Source organism: Dromaius novaehollandiae, chromosome 4 (assembly GCF_036370855.1).
Source record: "Dromaius novaehollandiae isolate bDroNov1 chromosome 4, bDroNov1.hap1, whole genome shotgun sequence".
Classification (NCBI taxonomy): Eukaryota; Metazoa; Chordata; class Aves; order Casuariiformes; family Dromaiidae; genus Dromaius; species Dromaius novaehollandiae.
The window spans coordinates 39,168,402-39,187,390 of NC_088101.1; the positions used below are offsets into that span (position 1 = coordinate 39,168,402).

The following is an 18,989-nucleotide window of genomic DNA, read 5'->3' on the forward strand; positions in this document are numbered from 1 at the left end:
AGCATTATTACACACCATGGTTACATACAGTGTAAGAGTCTCACAAGACAAATTTGTTTTCACTGGGTACTATAATAGCTTCATAGAAAGAAGGTAGCTGTTTCTCTGCACCAAAAGAATCCAACTGAAGGTTACAAAAGTGCGTTAAGATGACTCCAAGACAGGCATAAAGGTAAGCTGGCGAGTAATTTAGTACATGAAATAACTGATACAGAGAATGCGAACTGAGAGCTTTTTGTTAATAGGCTAATGAAGTTATGGTGGCAAAGAGCATGCAAAAGTAGAGCTGCATGTTTAGTTATAAGCATAACTTAGCTATGCCTATAGCTGAGATTGCTTTTTATTTTGCACTTCAGAATCGTATCTTCAGCTGCTTTCAACTTTGCAAATATTTAAATAATTTATGGCTTCTATGTCACAAACCTGCCTTCAGGTGTTTTTGGTGAATTGAGAAACAAAGTAAACCATTTATGAGAATGGGATTATGGAAGGGAAGAGCTAGAAAATGTGCAGAAGAACCAACTTTCTATCATGAACATCCTTTTCACCGTCCTTGGGATGGTCTATCCAAAACTGTCCAAGTCATAAACCTCTGACAGAAAAATCAAATTCACACTCTCAATAAAGGTCATTTAAAGTTTGATAGCTAAATGTTCTCCACTATTTCAATTATAGAACATCTAATTTCAATAAAGACTGTGAGAGTCAAGAGCAGAATTCTTCTGGTAGTTACTCTTCCCAACTGCTGTGGCTCTGGAGAGCAGCACAGGGAGCATTTTGGTACGTTAGCAGCACAAAGAAAGGGTGGAAAAAAGCTGGACTCAAACACAGAAGACATAGCCCGGAGAAAGGAGATACAAATAAGAAGAGATCAGAACTTACAGTGGGAAAGGGCTATGAAGAATCTATAATCAGTAAAACTACTGAGTTTTAATATCTAATGTCCAACAAACGTTTGCAAAGCTGGTACTTGTTACTGGTAGAAGGAGTATCTTGTCCTCCTCTGTCCCACTGGTCCATAGCATACAATGCAATGCTACTGTCAAATCTACTCTTTATGCATTTCCTCTGATGCAAGCGGTATCATTGTTGTCAAAGGCAAAATATTGAATCAAGAAGTACACATCTCCCCTGTAGCAGACATTTCTAAATCAGTGATTTAACTACTCACTCCACTTTTGATGAAATCAGCTCAAAAGAGAGAAAATACGTCTTCAGCACTACTGTCTATGACACCAGCCACAATTAAGATAATGCACCTTAAATGCTATTTTCATTTACTTATTTGCTTACAAAACTCAACATGCTTAGGGAAAAAAAAAGTTATAGTGAAGTTGCTTTCCTTATGAAAGGAAACTTGGATACCTTAGCATAATTTAAAAGTTAGCCTACCTTCATCACTAGCTGTTTAATGAACATCAATAAGAATGCTCGCAGAGATAAAATCTCTTTTTGATTAGGTCGTGGCCCATCTACGAAGGAAAAAAAGTAGATACATAAAATAAAACTAAAAGTGGTTATTAGTGTAAAATGCATTTTCATGTACAGAAAAATAAAAGGCATTTGCTACGTGAAGAGGGAACAATTTAAAGTACAGTTATTTTTCCTCTACTTTGGATTACAGAACAATAGTAATTTTAGCACTGTTTATTAGCAAAATGCTCTAACTAGTGAGGTTCTAGAAAAGCTTTTATTAAACATGGTTTTCTAAAAACATCTAAATTCTTTTCACAGTTTTACAATTCTCCATTTCCATAAAGAAGAACCATTCTTCTTTACCAACTTCATGCAAGGAATAACTCCTATATGAGAATTTTACACTTGAATTCTTAGATTTCAAATTTTTGCAGTGTACAATTCTTTTTAAGCCTGTGCACTGTTTAGTAAAGCTCAAAGGTAGCACTGCATGCCATTATTACACGTAGGCTACATCTACGATAAAAACGAATCCTGCAATACTATATATAAAAGTTACCTTAAGCCAAAGACTTAATTTGTTAACTCAAAGTCAAGAACTTGCTTCTGCCATTTCTGTGTAAAGCAGACTACTACTAAAATGTTTTAAATACTTAAATATGGAGTAGCTCCCAGGAGAGACAGGGTTAAAACAACAGGTGCAACCATATGGCAAAGCCAAGAAAAAGCCTTTACATGGAAAGCAAATGTCTGTTGCAAACACCTTCCTAGGGACAGTTTTTAGATTTGCTCATAGGTTCACATTTTCTATGATCATAATCACCAGGGAAAAGCAAATCAATTAGCAAATGCAAGCAATCATACAAGGCTATGTTTTTGTACAGGATATGCCCACTGACATATTTGGTCTAAGAATAGGTATTTTCAACATAGACTAGTCTAGTCAAAATAAGCCATTCAAACTAAAATAGTAAGATTATCTTATACATACACTTGCCCCAGTTTCAAAAGATCAGTTCAGAAGCTAATTAAATAAATCCATGTCTTCACTGAAAAGAAAAACCACATATACTTTGTTCCTTACAAGTCACAAACTACTACAAGGCAATCTTTGCAATGCTCCAACAGGCTTGGCCATTCTGTGAAGCGGACCCCTCATTCCCAGTACATCTAGCTTTCACCCACTGCTTCTCTCTCTGAAATTCCAGAGCTTTTCTTCATCACAGGACAGAGCAGAGAAAGAAGTTTCTTTCCCTCTGTCAAAAGATTCAGAAGATGTTGCGTGCATTATCTCCATAAAACTCAGAATAACAACTAGAAGCGTCATAAAGCTGTATTTTCAAGATGCATTAATTGCCTAATTTGCTCCAGACCCACCTGTATATGCTTATGCTATGTATTGAATTGCTGCACATTTCATTTCCCCTAGATCCTTCTACGGTATGGTATCTCTGAGTTAGGCAGCTATTCCCTTTGTTTTTTCCTTACAATCAGTGTTCTTGTTCCGTGTCAAGGACAAGTACTAAACACCTGTTCTAAATTTCTTCCCACTTCTTTCCCCATGAGTTCACTGTACAGTTTAAGCATGCTTATTAAGCATGTTTCCAACAAGTTCAGACCTCTGTGCTTGTCAGATAGACCCAATATGCCTGCTTTCAGCTATAATGGTCTTACCAACAGATCTAACAGGCACTCAAAGGTGTCCAGAACTTGAACAAGCTCCATAAAGAGACCGTATTCCCAAGCACAGATCCACACTTACAAAACCCAACCTGCTCTACCAGTTCTAATATCTGTCTAATACAGAATCTAATATTACTAAAATAATACATGGTGATAGAGAATATGATTTTCTTCAAATGTTTTCATTAGTTGTTTTTTGAAAAGAGCCTTCAAGAATATCCTAGGGACAAAAGGTTACAGTGAACCCATCCTATTAAAATAATGCTTTTGCTGGGACATTTACAGATTATATGACACATTGAACACAATGCTTAAAACAAACGTTAGCTTGCAAGAGCAGAAATGAACACATACCTAAACCTTTGGGAGTAATACCACTGCGATCCTGAGGATTCACTACCCAGTAATAATACTTCAGGGTATGCATGACCAAAAGAACTGTCCCAACTCGCCGAATTGCATTGTATATGTTAACAGTGCCAATGAACTCAGTGGACAGGTAGGTGTACAGGATCAGCTGAACCTAAAAATAACCAATAAAAAGCTTAAAAATCATTACATCAAAATTGTAGCATATCAGGCAACTGTATTCTTAAGTTTCATCCATTAAAATTTCTTAAAGAAACAGAAGACTTTCTCAGCATCACCTAGTAATGAAGCTTCTAAAACTCTTGGAAACTGATGAAAAAATTCTAAAACTATAGAGGTTTTTTTTCTTTTTTTTAAGGTGGCCCGTTATTCATAGCAGAATGAAAGCATGGCATTCACAGAATCACAGAATTTCTGAGGCTGGAAAAGATGATCTGTGGACCATCCAGTCCAAGCCCTTGCTCAAGCAAGGTCACCTAGAGCAGGTTGTCCAGGACCGTGTCCAGTTGGGTTCTGAATGTCTCCAAAGACAGAGACTCTACAGCCTCTCTAGGCAATGTGTTCCAGTGTTCAGCACCCTCACAGTGAAGAAGTGTTTTCTGATGTTCAGACAGAATTTCTTGTGTTTTAATTTGTGCCCGTTGCTTCTTGTCCTGTCACTGGGCACCACTGAGAAGAATCTGGCTCCATCCTGTTTACATCCTCCCGTCAGATATTCATACACATTGGTAAGATCCCCCTGAGCCTTCTCTTGCCCAGGCTAAACAGTCTCAGCGCTCTCAGCCTCTCCTTGCACAACAGAGGCTCCAGTCCCTTCATTATCTTAGTGGCCCTTTGCTGGACTTCCTTCAGTAGGTCCACGATTGTCTTGCACTGGGGAGCCCAGCACTGGACCCAGTGCTCCAGCTGTGGCCTCACCAGTGCCGAGTCGAGGGGAAGGATCACCTCCCTCAACCTGCTGGCAAAGCTCTGCCTAATGCAGCCCAGGAGGCTGTTGGCTGCCTTTGCCACAAGGGCACATTGCCGGCTCACGTATTAAGAGGAAATACGTATGCTTCTATCCTCCTTCATACAATTTTGGCAGATGAAGCTACAAATTATTTCAAATGCTTGTAATTGAGAAAAGCAGTAGTTATACTTAGCTGCCAGAATTTTAAAGATATTACCAAAATGCAAAATGAAAAAAGACAAAATAAATGTCTAGTACAATTATTTATTACTTCTTTATGTAAACTATTTATATTATTTATATCATACTATTGGCTCTTGATCTTATTTCATAACCTGAAAAGAATTATGACTGTTTTACAAAATGATTAGTTTTGTGCTTTTTTTGAAGTTTGACAAAGGGTTCATGTAAAACATTCAAATGATCTAATTAACCTGCCCCCTTGTCCCCCCCACTTTAAGCCCTCCCCAAAACAAATAATTGCAAATGCTGTATTAGATAAAAATATACCCTTCAAAGAACTTGTCTTAAAATGAGAGAGAGAGAGAAAGAGAGAGAAAGAGACCAAATACAGTAATAAATTCCAAGCCATGACTGCTCCTAGAATTTCTTCTTGGAGAAGGAACAGCCCACAGGCATTTTCCCTAGAGAGTCATTGCCATGTCCATTATATCCAGAATGTGTTGAAAGAACCACAAATGTTCTAACAGCAAGAAGAAAAATCAGAAATCAAAAAGCAGAGGTGCAACATGATCTTAAAAGGGTGAGGCAATAACAGACTGACATCCTGTGGGGAAGCATTTTCTTCTTGCCCTGTCTTATGCAGAAGAAACCAATACACAGGTAAATATTGTGAACAACTAAGCTTTCCTAATCACACAAAGTTAAATAAAAAAAGGTCAAAGGTATTTCTTTGTTAATTTTTATTTCATTCTTTCCTACAATTGCTGCTTGTAACCAGAAAGATATCAACACTTCAGTCAGAAGCATGGATTTCAAACAGGAAGTATTATTATTTCCCTTTATTATAGAAAGCTGCATATTTATTATAGGCTTAACTGTTCAGTATAGGCTTAAATATTTATACACCTTCTTTACCTTTTCTGCTGAGAAATAATCATGTAAATAATTTTCTAATTTAGTTGTAGAACATATACATGCTTTACCATGACTTCAACTGTAGCACTGTTAATGCTGTCTCAATTTATGAGACGCTTCACAAACAAACCAGACAACCTGATGAGGAAATTTTAAGCAGAACTAACTGGAAAAGTTTCCATCCAAACAGTTCGCTCTCAGAAAACACAGGTTCACCAACACAAAAACACTGTGTGGGGAATACGTCAATTTAAATTAAGACTTCAAATCTGATACCCAGGATGATTCCTATTAAAAATTGCTATGTGGGGTTTTTTTGTTTGGTTGTTTTTTTTTGTTTTTTTTGTTTTTTTTTTTTGTCAACAAGCCCCTCCCAAATTCCTTCCCAATCTGCAAAACTGACTAGATCAGGGACTCCAAAAGTCATCCCCACACCGCTCTGCAGAATGCTGTAGGTTTCCAGATTCATTGAAAACCTTGCGAGTCTGCAAAACTTGACAGCTATATGTAGAAAAGCAGAGTCTAGAAACAGTTCCAGTATGATTTCTGTTGCAGATTTAGAATTCTTGGAGACTAGGCTTCATCTCGTGACTCCATAATAGATATAACATAAGATGCCTTATTCATAAGAATAAATCATTTTACCTTTGCTGGGATATGAATCCATATTGCAGGGTTAAGGAGAACATGATCACACAGCTGCTTCAGCAAGGGCACCCCATTGTGTAAGTTGCTCAGGTACTTAGAAAAGGCAAGGCATAGTTCTAGTACAGCTCGAGTAACATGGGCTTTGGAAGACTGTAAAAGAAGATTTCCTTAAGCAAGAAACTTGCAACAGTACATAAAGATTATTCTTTCAAAAGACTTGAACATTAATATGATACATAATGATATGAACTTTAATACGATTTTGCTTTACCTTTTCTAGGCTATATCCTACCACAAGGAAGCCCTTACAGGAAAGCATCTGTTCTTGCATAGCAATGGAGTTCTTTAACAACTCCATGATGAAAGCCAGTAAAGTAGAACTGAAAAATAAAACATTTTAGAAAAGAATAAAAATGTTTTAAATGGTCACAACAATGAGATAGAAAGTATTTTCACATTAACACTACAAAACATACAGCCCAGAAATGAATTTAATCCGTAATCCAAAGGCTTGCATCAGAATTTTAAAGACAAAAAGTAAGACTGAATTTGGAAAGTGCTAATTTCCTGCTTTAATTTCATGTATTTCTAACTTGAAGTTCTGGATTTTGAGATAACTACACCATAGCAAAATTCTTTTGAAAACTTATTCTTGCAGAAAGGCAACAGTAAGTGCCTACTTTTCTCTGCTTCATATTTCACTTTCAAACTTCTGCAAGATGAGTGCCATATGCCTTTCCACTTGCTACCACTTTCCTTTCAGATAAACAGATGTTGGAAATATTTCTCTAGACACAGCTTTACTATCAGCTCAAGCTAATTCAACTCTGTGCTGCTGCCAAAAAGAATGTTCGTGTCCCTCCCCATGTGTGACGGTACTAGCGCCGGTGAATTAAGACCATATCCAGCTGAAAATCCCTCTGCTGCTGGGCTAGTATGTAATTCAATCAAATCCCTGACTCTTCACATAGATGCACAAGTCTGAGCCAGGGCAAGGCATGGCACAGCCCAGGAACGTACAAATGGGCTGAAGGAACACTGTGACCATCCCTCTTAGCAACAGTGTGATGTAGATCATCTTAAAGCAGTCGCAAAACTACAACTGCAATGAAAGACAGCAGACTACATGAGGATTTTAAAAAGTGATCCCTTTGGTATTAACACTACTCTAACTGAGGAGGCTCCACCAATTTCTGTGACTGGATGTTTAGAGGTTAGACTCAGCTAAAAAAGAGTTTAAACCAGAAAAAAATGAAGGATTCATATGCTAACAAAGCTTGGCAGTAATGTGGAGCAGCATAGGGAAAAAAGGCACATGACAACTTTATATCAATATTGGTTTTACTTTAATGTCAAAATATCAATACATTTCAATAATGCTAAAAAGGAAGCTGAAAAAATAAGACTGTCTCTTCCTTCTTCTGTTCTGATTGTTTTGAAGCTCTATCTCCCAAAAAGTCTGAAGATAAAAACAAACAAAGAAATGCCACAAAATGGGTCACGTCATATAGCTGAAAAATTCATCTTTCCTGGAGTTTCTCTAGAAGCAGTCTCCTATTCTTTTTCCCCATGGACAGGAATAAGCTCAAGTGAATCGTTCATAATTCTGTTGCACCAAAAATGTGCAAAGTAGAAAAGATATGCACACTTTGATTGTCTGTGAACTGACAAAAAAAAATTCTTGCAAATAAACATACTTTACTTGGAGGTCCTTCAGTAATAAGGCCAGCTTTTTGTTGTGAAACATAATTCACTGTTGTACAAGACAATTTAAATTACTATGCACTAGACACTAAATTACTAAATTAAATTACTATGCGCTAAATACTAAATTACAGCTTAATAAAGCAAGAGATAGTTTCCTTTACATAAAAAAAGAAATGCAGAATGGAAAAAAATAAACGTATACACTCACCAAACAGTTGTGTCAACGTGGTCTGATGAATATTGCCTATAGTCTAACTGTGCAAACAGAGGGAAAAGCACCTGCACTCCTCCAATGGAATGCATGGCACTTTGGATAGAATGCGTTAAGACTGCTTTCACATCCTGACAAGGAAGAATTAAAAGAAGATTGAAATTTTTTTCAGAAACTCGTAAAAGAAGTTTTTTTAGGAGTAGTTTGAAACATCTTCAAAATATAACTAAATTATTACCAAATAAAAAGAAACTGCAAGAAGTACAACCTAGCTGCTACAGCCACATTAAACGTCCAGTCTGTATGACCTATGCATGACCTATTGCTTGAAAGACAGTCCATACTTCAGATCCTCAGATGAATATACAGGAGATGGCTTGTAAACTCTAAAACAATAGTCTTTAGTAATAGAGAATCTCTAGGACGGACACATGAAAAGTTCATTACAAATTTAAAGATTAAGGCCTTCAAAGCATAAGGAAGAAAAAGCTATAATATAAACAGGACAAGGGACTGAAAATGGGTAATATCTGTAGAGGAGTGAAAGTATGTCAGAAATGAGGAAGAAGTACATTTTTGAAAAGCTATGACAATAAAGTCTTTGCAATATTGACATTTTTTAGGTTGTAACCTTGATAAGAAACCTTTTTTTTTCTTTCCTTAGGATTCTTACACATCAACATTCATTCAAGAACAGATAGTATGTCCGCACACCAATGAGGAAAGATCCCTTTGACTGTGCATATGACATTACTAAAAAACAAAACTATGTAATGCAAGAGAGCAGAACAGAGAAGCTGGCTACCCTGTTTGGATACCTGACTACAGCTAAGAGGGATGTCTACTTCAGATAGCGGTCACAGAAAAGTCAGATGGTTGGACAGTACAGACAGGCCTGATAATTTCAAGAGCTATGAATGACTGCCTACCACCCACATCAACTTTGGAGACCTAGGTGGAAAAGCACACAATCATGGTTAAGATTTGCTGGAGGGGAAGAGGGAGGTGGTCAAGAAGAACTATCAACAACCTTCTATCTTGCCCAAATCCCTATAAAACCTAGCTTTGAGTTTTTTAAATGGAAACCATTTGTATCCTCCAAGTCTATCAAAATGTTGAAGTACCTGCAGCATGAGGGCATGTGGTGAATGAACGAAAATAGAAGCATTATCCTTAGGAGATGACTCTAGACAGAGCTGTGCGTCTGTAGCCCTTGGGTTGTACATAAAAGCAATAGCACTGGAAAGTCTGCCATCATACAGCAACAATTTGTGATGTTCAGCAAGGAAGAGATCACTTTCTGCCTTGAATTTGAATGTTCCCTGGATTGGGGACCATGGTTGAGGAAGGGAAAGAGAAAAAAATTAATTACATACATTGAGAATATAGTTTAAAACAAAGTTATTACCAGAAAATGACTAAAATACTGTTTCTTAACTCTAGCAATATTTCAGAAAGAGTCTCATAACAACATTCGCTCAGAGCCAATTTTACAGAATTATCACTGCACAACTAGTTCTTCTGACCCCTTAAGAGCAACCTTGCCAAAATGGTGGATAGTGTAAAATAAGCACACTAGCTAGAAAACAGAACAACAGTTAGTCAACAGTGTTCACTCAAAAGGAGCTAATAATTGAGGAGCAGATAGAATAGGAATCATCTTTTTGGTGCATGTTTTTACAGCTGCTAGGGAATAACAGTCTTAAAATACTGTCCCATAGGATATGACAAAACAAGTAATAAATCACTGTAATAAAACTAATTCTCAGTGCTTCCTTCATACATTAAGAAACAGTGACTAGCAACATCAGCTATCAAGCTACTTTTCTAAAACAAATGTAATATATTTAATCTAAAATCTTCAGTCTCCATGAAAAAGTGAATCTAGCCCCAGATAACAGTGGTGGTCTCTTTCTCTCTCACAACAAACACCACAAGATTTAAAAAGTGAACAAGAACCCAAGCTTAATTTTGGTAAGAAATTAAATAATTAAATTAAATGTTTACTTGCAGTTTATAAGGAGACCCATAGCCCTACAGGAAAGATATGGAAGAGTTCAATTAAAAAAAAGTAAATAAAAGGTGTAAAAAGTAAAAACAAACAAAAAAAAAGTAAAGGTGTCACAACAGTCTTGAAATGTGCCATAAAAAGACATCAGAATTAAACTTTGGAAACCTTTCAGTCAATTCCAAGATACCTTATATCCCAGACCAAGTTGATAAATGGCAAAGATCTGAGCAGCATTGAGAGCCTCACTAAAAAGGTAAACAGATGTCATCTGCCCACAAAACACACGATTGGCATCTGCTGTTTCTGAAGAACCCAGGAAACATTTGTCAAATGTCTGAAAAGGAAACAAAATCCAGTAACCGGGTGTAATCTAAATGACACAAGCATAATCTATGTTATCAAACAGGAATTTTATTTTTACATAGATAAGCTTTTGAGGTCTTAGCAGAAACAAATTTTACATTTCTGAGAGGTATAAAACTGAATCTACTTCCCTTCCAAAAGTTATTTTTATTTCACCATTAAACAATGCCTCAAATGGGGGTTATATATTTTTAGTAACGCTTTTAATAAAAGCATTAAATAGAAATAAAAGCATGAAATGGAAGAAGATATCTATTTAATCGACCAAAATGTTCTACTATAGATGTCAGTATAGAGATTACTTACATCACTGGTGTTGACAAACCACGTTATTTCTCCGTAAGATGCCAGTTCCCCATTCACATAACATCGAAGTTCACTATTCTTCCAGCGATTATAGACGTGCGCTATAGTAACCATATACCACTAAATGATAAGAAAATAACTGATACACTTCCACAGAGGTTTAATGTAGCTTAAGTAGTGAGATACTAAGAAAAAAAAATCAACTATTAATGTGTATTAAGTCAGGATTGGAAGGTTTATTTTAAGTAGAAAAGATGAAGTCATTGATGAGTTTGCTTATATAGCTGTATCAAAAGGAAAATGTCTCATTTTTCCCACAAAAAATATTAGACATAGAAGCTTAAAAGATATTTACGGCATAAAATTCAAACCATTTTCATGGCAATGCTGAGCCATATTTATACTAAAACTAGTGGCAAAATATTGTGTAAATATATTTTAAACTAGGTTATATTTAGACTGATGGTCTACTGCAAATGTCATTCCAATGCCCATCAAGGATGGCTCCAAACTTTAAAGACTTTCAAAGTCTGTGCATGTCAAATTGTCATAAACAGTATCCATATTTACAGCAAGGGATTACTGATAAGAGATTCCTGAGGAGGTCAGGAAGAGGCCTGTTCTCCCACAAAATGTTTACATCAATTGCTTCAGAAACACCAGCAGAATTTCTACTTGAAAAAAGAAACACTTTCAACATAGCATAATACTGCTTAATAGGCAAGCAAGTCTTGGACAGTAATAATTAAATCGACTCATATTTTAGTTCTTATATTTAAAAAGATAGATAAAGCATCAATTGCATGGAGAGTATTTTCTGGACAACTTGAATGAACAGAAAGTGTAACCTTCTTTTAAGAACATATCTGTTCTCCTCCTAAATGTAAGAAAAGCAAACTTCCATTGATGGCTCCGGCTTAATTAGGAAAATTAAATATGGTTTAGTAAACATGCTTTCTAAAATACATTGCATTTGTCCATACTGAGTATCAAAAATCATGAATTTAAGGACACTCTTAGCAAAATTCCTCAGGAAAAGGAGAAAAGCAAGTCCAGAGATGGGAGGAAACACAATATGAACATAGAAGGGAAAAAACAAAAGCCAGTCTCCTTTCAACTTTCAGGCTAAGAGCTGTCAGACATTCACACAAGTTTCACAAATTCTTAAAAGTTCTAGTAAACTGCATTTTCTAGCTTTTTCTTAAACATTTCATAAACAAAACTTGAAAGAATTATGATTTTAGAATAGAAATTTATTTTGCTCATTCCAGTGTAAATGTGCTCCTATGTATGGACCTAACCATCAATAGCAACAACAGTCCCTCTAGACCATATTGGAGAAATTCACTAAAAATATAGCTCGTAGCTACACATAAACCCACGCACATTTCTGTAATTCATGAAACCAACCTGAAAGACTTTACTATTTTGACTCACCTTTTGGGGCTTGAAATCAAATTTTACACAATGCTGGAAACCTTTTCCCTTTGATTTTATGGATGTTACAATCAAGCAGCCTCCAACAAAGTGAGCAGAATAACCAAGTCCTTTGTTTGTTCGAAAACTAAAAACGTTAAAACAAAATTGATACGTATAGATGGAAGCAGAAATCACTGAACAACAGAAATCAAACATCAGAAATACAGTTTTACATGATACGCACCAATATAAGTAAGGCTTATCCTTATCCACATTGATATTATTTACAGGATCCATTCTTAGCCAAGTGTGAAAAGTGAATCCATTCTGGTAGGGCCACTTGGCTATAGGAGGTAAGGCAATACCCTAAAGAAGGCACAGTTATTCTTGTAGAAAGATCAATGTCACAATAGTTTAAACAGTAAGAGTACATAGCTTAAGACATGCAATATAAATGTGCACTGTTTTATATGCTAAAAAAAAAAAAAGACTGATCTAAGTTCTTCTATGCAGTTTTTACACTCAAATTAAAAAAAATAGTCTAAGTATTTCAAGACTGGTCTTTATACCATAATAAAGATTATTAACACTAAGCTACACTTCAAAAATTAAATATTTCAGTGGAAATGTTACTACATAAAACCTCCTCAAAATGCAAATTCAAGTTTATTTGGTTTTGTGGTACCCTAACAGAAGAACCACATTTATACACTTATTTTCACATAGTGCTGGCATCTAGAAAAATAACTGATTATGAAAAGAAGCTGGCCACAAAAAGAGAAGTGTATATATTAAACTTGAAGCATTCTTTTCTCTCTTGAAACTCATGTCTATGTAGCCTTGCACTTAGAATATAAGACTTACTATCTTGCTTAAAAGAAAGGTAATACAATCCCCACCAGCCAAACATTGTATTAATATTAGTTTAAAGCTCTTAAGTTATAAACTGTGTAGGCTGGGTTCTCCATTTCAAACAGTTGGGGTTTTTTGTTTTTTAACATTACTATTAACTTTCCATTGTTTTGCTGCATATACTTGCAATGCACACTTCAACTGTGACTGCCATAACCACTGATCAAAGATGCTGTCCAGATGCTCAATACCAATGAACAAAAAACATCAAAGAACTTGAGTGTCACCAGACTCCTTATTATGCTCCCACCCTCCACTCAGCTATCCCTGTCCAAACAAAATGCTATAAATCCTTCTCCATACCAGCTAACTAATCAGTCTGCATGTCTTTGAGCCCAGCTTTCAACAACTGGTAGCACTACCATTTGGTTTAACTCACGATGGATCTTGGAGTAATTATATCTAATAATTGGGCTATACAAGCACATGGATAGTGAAAAAGAATAAAAACATGTCTATTGCCAAGTTCTGTTGTATGCAATAAACGCATTTCTGCAGAAGCATTTCTGTAGTAGTCTGCTTTTTCAGTCTCAAATTTTCATTCCAATAATATACATTATGTCATGAAATTGGTGAATTTTAATCTCAAGTCACCAAGGCAGATAGGTAATGGGTTACATGAAGAAATCTGGAAAGAGTCATCTGATAAATCTTATTCTGAATTATGCATGGAGTTCTGAAAATATTATTTTATCCTCTGATGTTAGGAGCAAAGAAGAGTTGGTACACTTAATTCTTATGCAAGACAGCTGCAAAACATTTTTTAACCTATTTAATTTCCAATTCTTTATCAAGTGTGATTTTTATCACACCACAGGACTTAAAAATGAGTAAAAGTCACCTGAACAACAATGATAAAAGAATAATCACTGCTAAATTTAATCCTCCTTTCAGCATTATTCATATTACATGTCTAGGATTTACATTTTCTCAGAAAATTCATATACACAACATACATTATTCACATCATCTGACCAGAAGAGAACAAACAAGTGGTACAAGCATGGCCACTTTCAGTTCAATGCTTTCTGTGGTTTCACTAGGAAAGGTTCCCAGAACCATACAGAATTTAAGACGTTCCCACGTGTACTGGATACTGGCACAAGCATCATTCCAACAGAATGTGTGAAAAGCAGGCAGATTTTCCTTGCAACAAGAGTTATTTGAACCTCTTAAAAAACAAAAATGCCGCATTCATACCTTTTTTTTTTTTTAATGTAGCACTACCTGTCCTTCCATAATGATAACTCACATTTGTTACAAACAGGGTTTATAAAATGGTTTAGTTAAGGATGATGTAAGCATCAAGCAGAGAAAAAATTTCTGTTGAAGCTCTACCTCTATGAGACACCAGAGGAGCCAAAAGAAAAACAGGAGTGAAAATAACCAATGGCAGTAGTAGAAAAAGGAATTAAGAAACAAAACTATTTACATACTGCAGCACTTTTTCCTGGAAAGCTGAAGAAGGCATCAGGCCCATACTTCTGAGGCATGTGTTTTAATACAGACAACAATTTCCCAGCATGTGGTGGCTGACAAAAAGAAATATTACACATGTAAATAAATACAACACACCTACAAGAAAGAAAAGCCTCTACATACAAAAAATGAATTTTGGCATATTTTAAGGCTTTGCACTCCAAGACAACAACTGTAGACTTTCAATAAACTTTAACGAAAAATCAGGGATACCTTCACAGAACATGCAGAAGGTACACTGAATTGTAATTAACTGGATACCTAAATTTAGGAGTCAAAGGCCACAGCCACTTTAATCCAGCATAAATCCAAACAGACCTTGAATGTTGGTTCCTACTTCCATCTGTTCATTCCCATCAGCACTATTGTTTGTGTGATTTTGTGTTGGGCTAGAAAAAACTGATCCAGCTGAAAACTAATTTAGGGAAAAAAATGCTAAATAATTTTCAGTCATATCATTCCTGGATTGTGGCTGTATGAAACCTGTGACAGCACAAGGGAGATGGGGAATAGCCAGCCAGAGGGAGAGGCAAGATCAGCCAACAGGATTCTTCTCATCAGGATTACTCATAGGCTAGATTAAAGTGACCATGGTTACATATACCCCTTCATATATGTTCATGGGGAAAGGTTTCAAGTCTCAAAGGCAATCTGGAGCACCTGATTTAAGTGCTCAGCTAGTGTGAACACTTAACACCTCCCCACCTTCACCTTACTTCCGCATTAATTTTGTTATAATACTCAGCAACTAAACTCCAAATCAAGTGTATCAGCTCACTACAACAGAAGTACAGCAAATATTGGTCATAGGGACGGAATAATTTTGTATGTCTTCTTTCACCACTCCATAACTGTCCAGCAGATCTACTTTTAACCTACAACTTTACGCCTCTGATCTTTTCCTGAAGGTGCCCTTTTCCCCTCTTGCAAGCAGCCATTCCCTGAAAACTAAGCATTGCATGATCTGTAAGAAGTATTTCAAACATACCAAAATTATAGGCAAATAAACAGTGCTTCCTGAATCTGAATTAAAAAAAATGGAGAGGAAACACTGAGATCTGTTTAGATGTCTTCAGCACGATAGAATTGAACTAGGTAATTTGTGCTGTAGCTAAATACTTTGCATCTTTACAGCACTGTCAAGGTTAAGATTTACGGAGTTGTGCAACTCCTTAGCAATGCAGCCATGGCTTTTTCCTCCTCCTCTCCCCTATATTTAATAAAGAAAGGAAATTAAATGCAAATAGCAGAGAGCCAGGAAATGAAAAAGTTAATGTTACAAAGACAACTTTATTTCAGCTATAGTTAAATATACTCTGTATGTTCAATTATTAAATTTAAATCCTATATAGAGTATATTTATGTGAGCAAGTGAAGATCTCAGAAGTTACTTGTTTCAAGAGTTTTCTTTAAGATTTTTTATATTATTTGTGCAAACATACTGACTTTTATATTCAATAGATTAAAAAAATTTTTTTTTTGAAGTGGGAAAAGACACTGTGCTGCCTCTTCTCCATACCAGGCAGGGTATATAAAGATGACAGCAGCTGAATTAAAATTCAAAGCAGGTGAAACGACTGTTAAAATAGTTGCCAATTCCAGCAAAACAACAGTTCTGTAGTTAAAGAAAGTGTATCTGTTAGCCTCTACAGCATACAAAATTTTACTTTATGGAAGGAGGTTATCAACAGTAAAAGGAGAGCTCCTTCTCCCATTTTAGTTCACATAAAAACAGGTGAAAACATGACATGACTTCTCACCTAGAGCTTATCTTGGAATAAAGCTGCAAGCAATATTACAAGATTTCCTTCATTTCAATTTCTGCCACAATTTCTCACCACCCTAACTAGAGCAATTTTTTTTCAGTCTTTAGGTAAAGAACAACAATGTGAAAATAGAAACATATTGAACCGCATATGCAGACAATTATTTATTTCTCTCTGCAAAGTCTATGAAAAAACAATTTTAATTCTTTTTTTTTTCAGCTTCACATAACTGGAATGACAAAAATAAGTGTGCATAAAAACACATGCTTAGAATCACCATATTATTGCCAGGTGTTCAAAAGAGACCAATTCGGTCAATATATCCAGGAGGTAACTTAATTTAATCACTATGCTACTCTATGTATTTTAATTGCTTGTAAATAAAAAAAAGATATAATACTAGCATGCATCCTTTATATCTTGATACATTTAAAAATTGTTTATTATACAGGTTATTAAACAGTTTTTTTTTTATCTTAGGAAGACTAGGAAAAATGTAAACAACAATATAATAAATTTTTTTTTTCTTTTACCCATCTCCCTTTTTCTCCTTGAAGTTTGCTAAAGAATAACTTTAGCTCTCGAACTGTCAAGTTATAGCTAGCCAATACACCCAGCATATCCACTAGGAGATCTGAAAAGGAAAAGAGAAAAAAAGAAAGAAAGAAAAAGACAATATGACTGTTTAGTAAAACAGTGTCAAAATTTTTATCACTTCATATTAATTAATAAGTGTTCCATGAGATTTTACATAAAAGGAATACAACTTGACTCATATACTGAGCAAAACTGTACCTGCAATCATATTGTCAACTCTATCAATCCTCTTGAGCACTTGTTCGACCAGGCCCACTTCTGTGCATGCTTGTAGATTGCGTATACTTTTCTTCAAGATTGCTGTAAACATACTCCACACCTCAGCCTGGCAGGTGATGTCACATTTATCCAGCAAGTCTACCATGCAGGTAATTCCCTCTCCTTCTTGGATGATAAAGTTCATTTCCAAGTCAAAACGGCCCCCAACAAGCTTTCAGACAAAAGGTAAAAAAAAAAAAAAAAAAAAAAAAAAAAAAAAAAAAAACCCAAGATAAGGACGACTGCATCAAAATATCATTCCACATTAAAAGCTATCCATTCTATAAGCAAGCTATCAAAGATGTACGCTAAAACACACAGCAAGGCTGTGTGTTCATACACACAGTGTTAATATCGATATATCAAGTCTTATTCCTCTTCTTTCCAAGTTCTGTTGGGTAACTTTGACACAGGTGCTCCTAAGGTGTTGACTACTATCAGACAATTGCTGAAGAAGGACAGTTGGGTAATTTAAGATACTGATGTCCTGAGCTGTTTGTTCCTGCCTGCACAGCTGAAAAGTGAACAGATCCAGAGAGTGTTCCAAGACGGGTAAGATAACCAAGTCTGCTAAGATACCTTAAACAGCCTAAAATGGCCCTAAAAGCTTTCTTCTGCATCCACTTAACTTTCCTCAAATAGAAGGCAATTCTAGCCAAAAGCAGCTGATGCATATCAGAAATATTGTTCTTTATAAACACTTAGAGTCATCTTGAGATATTGAAACTGTTTAAGTATTAACTGCCAATTACATGAGCAGCCACAGGTACTAAAAGGAAGCAAAGTCTTGCTATATTTGGATGAATGTGAAACAACAGCACTGCTTGAAGCCTTTGACTATGCTCTGGCTAATGAACTTAAATCCTGTACTATTTCAGGTCTCTTATCTGCAGGCTTTGTTTGAACATAGACTGAGTAACAAATCACATGTGCATGTACTAAGGACGTAGAGGAGGGAAGGAAACAACCTACTTCATTCTCACTTGCATACTCAATAAAATGAAGTTTCTGGTTGAAGGAAGGACAAATTGTACTAACCTACTCTTCTATCCCAATCCCACTACTACTAAAACTTTCCTTGAAAGTTAGAACTTGTATTGCTATTAATCTGTTAATCATGGTATCTATTTAAAAAAAAAAAAAAACAACTTTTTTTCTATAAGAAAGTAACTTTCTGGTTGAAAATAGTTTGTTCTATTCTTCTTAAGATTTTTCACTATTTAGATGAACACCAGGATATTTTCTTATAATGCAGAAAGCATCTTAAGTTGTATTTGGGTTGGACGTAGGGGATAGGAGTCAAATCCCTCTTTTAGAGAGGTTTTATAGACAGAACCAACAGTGGGTTTGAACAGATACACAGAGACATTTCCAAAACTGAATAAACAAACTGTAGCCTTAAAAATGTATCATGTTTGCCAAGATACTTATTACATAACAGCATCCAAAGAGGAATACAAATAACACTGACTCAAATTCAGAACTCATGATCAAAAGTATATCAGGTTCTTCTCAGTTGGCCTAATAAAAGACACAGAAAAAGAATGCTTCTTTCACAGGCTTTGAACATTCAGTAATGTTACTTGCTGAAGTCATACCATGACAAAACTACCCCAAAATATGTGTACTTCCTTGCTACCATATTAGCTCCAACAGTTTCTCTCAGCTAGTCAGGATCTGAAGATAAACATACCCAACAGGAGAGAATATATGTCCTTCATTAACTACTGAAATTACCATACGTTTTCCTCAAGTGTCTAAATCTTGTCACTTTGAAGAAGCAATCTTTGGTCCTCT

The 18,989-nt window shown here is 35.7% G+C and overlaps 1 protein-coding gene across 4 annotated transcripts in view; it reads right to left on the reverse strand.

Annotated features, from left to right (window-relative positions):
- Nucleotides 1-18,989, reverse strand: part of LRBA (LPS responsive beige-like anchor protein) — a 417,031-nt gene that overhangs the window by 349,719 nt on the left and 48,323 nt on the right. For all 4 annotated transcript variants that reach the window (XM_064510803.1, XM_064510804.1, XM_064510805.1 and 1 more), the window contains exons 3-15: nucleotides 17,133-17,364; nucleotides 16,871-16,971; nucleotides 14,529-14,624; nucleotides 12,425-12,546; nucleotides 12,199-12,325; nucleotides 10,762-10,881; nucleotides 10,280-10,426; nucleotides 9,206-9,403; nucleotides 8,079-8,212; nucleotides 6,435-6,543; nucleotides 6,161-6,313; nucleotides 3,454-3,622; nucleotides 1,393-1,472 (exon numbers count right to left, since the gene is read on the reverse strand). In XM_064510803.1, coding sequence (XP_064366873.1) covers nucleotides 1,393-1,472; nucleotides 3,454-3,622; nucleotides 6,161-6,313; nucleotides 6,435-6,543; nucleotides 8,079-8,212; nucleotides 9,206-9,403; nucleotides 10,280-10,426; nucleotides 10,762-10,881; nucleotides 12,199-12,325; nucleotides 12,425-12,546; nucleotides 14,529-14,624; nucleotides 16,871-16,971; nucleotides 17,133-17,364 — 1,788 coding nt within the window. The remainder of the gene's footprint in view (nucleotides 1-1,392; nucleotides 1,473-3,453; nucleotides 3,623-6,160; nucleotides 6,314-6,434; nucleotides 6,544-8,078; nucleotides 8,213-9,205; nucleotides 9,404-10,279; nucleotides 10,427-10,761; nucleotides 10,882-12,198; nucleotides 12,326-12,424; nucleotides 12,547-14,528; nucleotides 14,625-16,870; nucleotides 16,972-17,132; nucleotides 17,365-18,989) is intronic.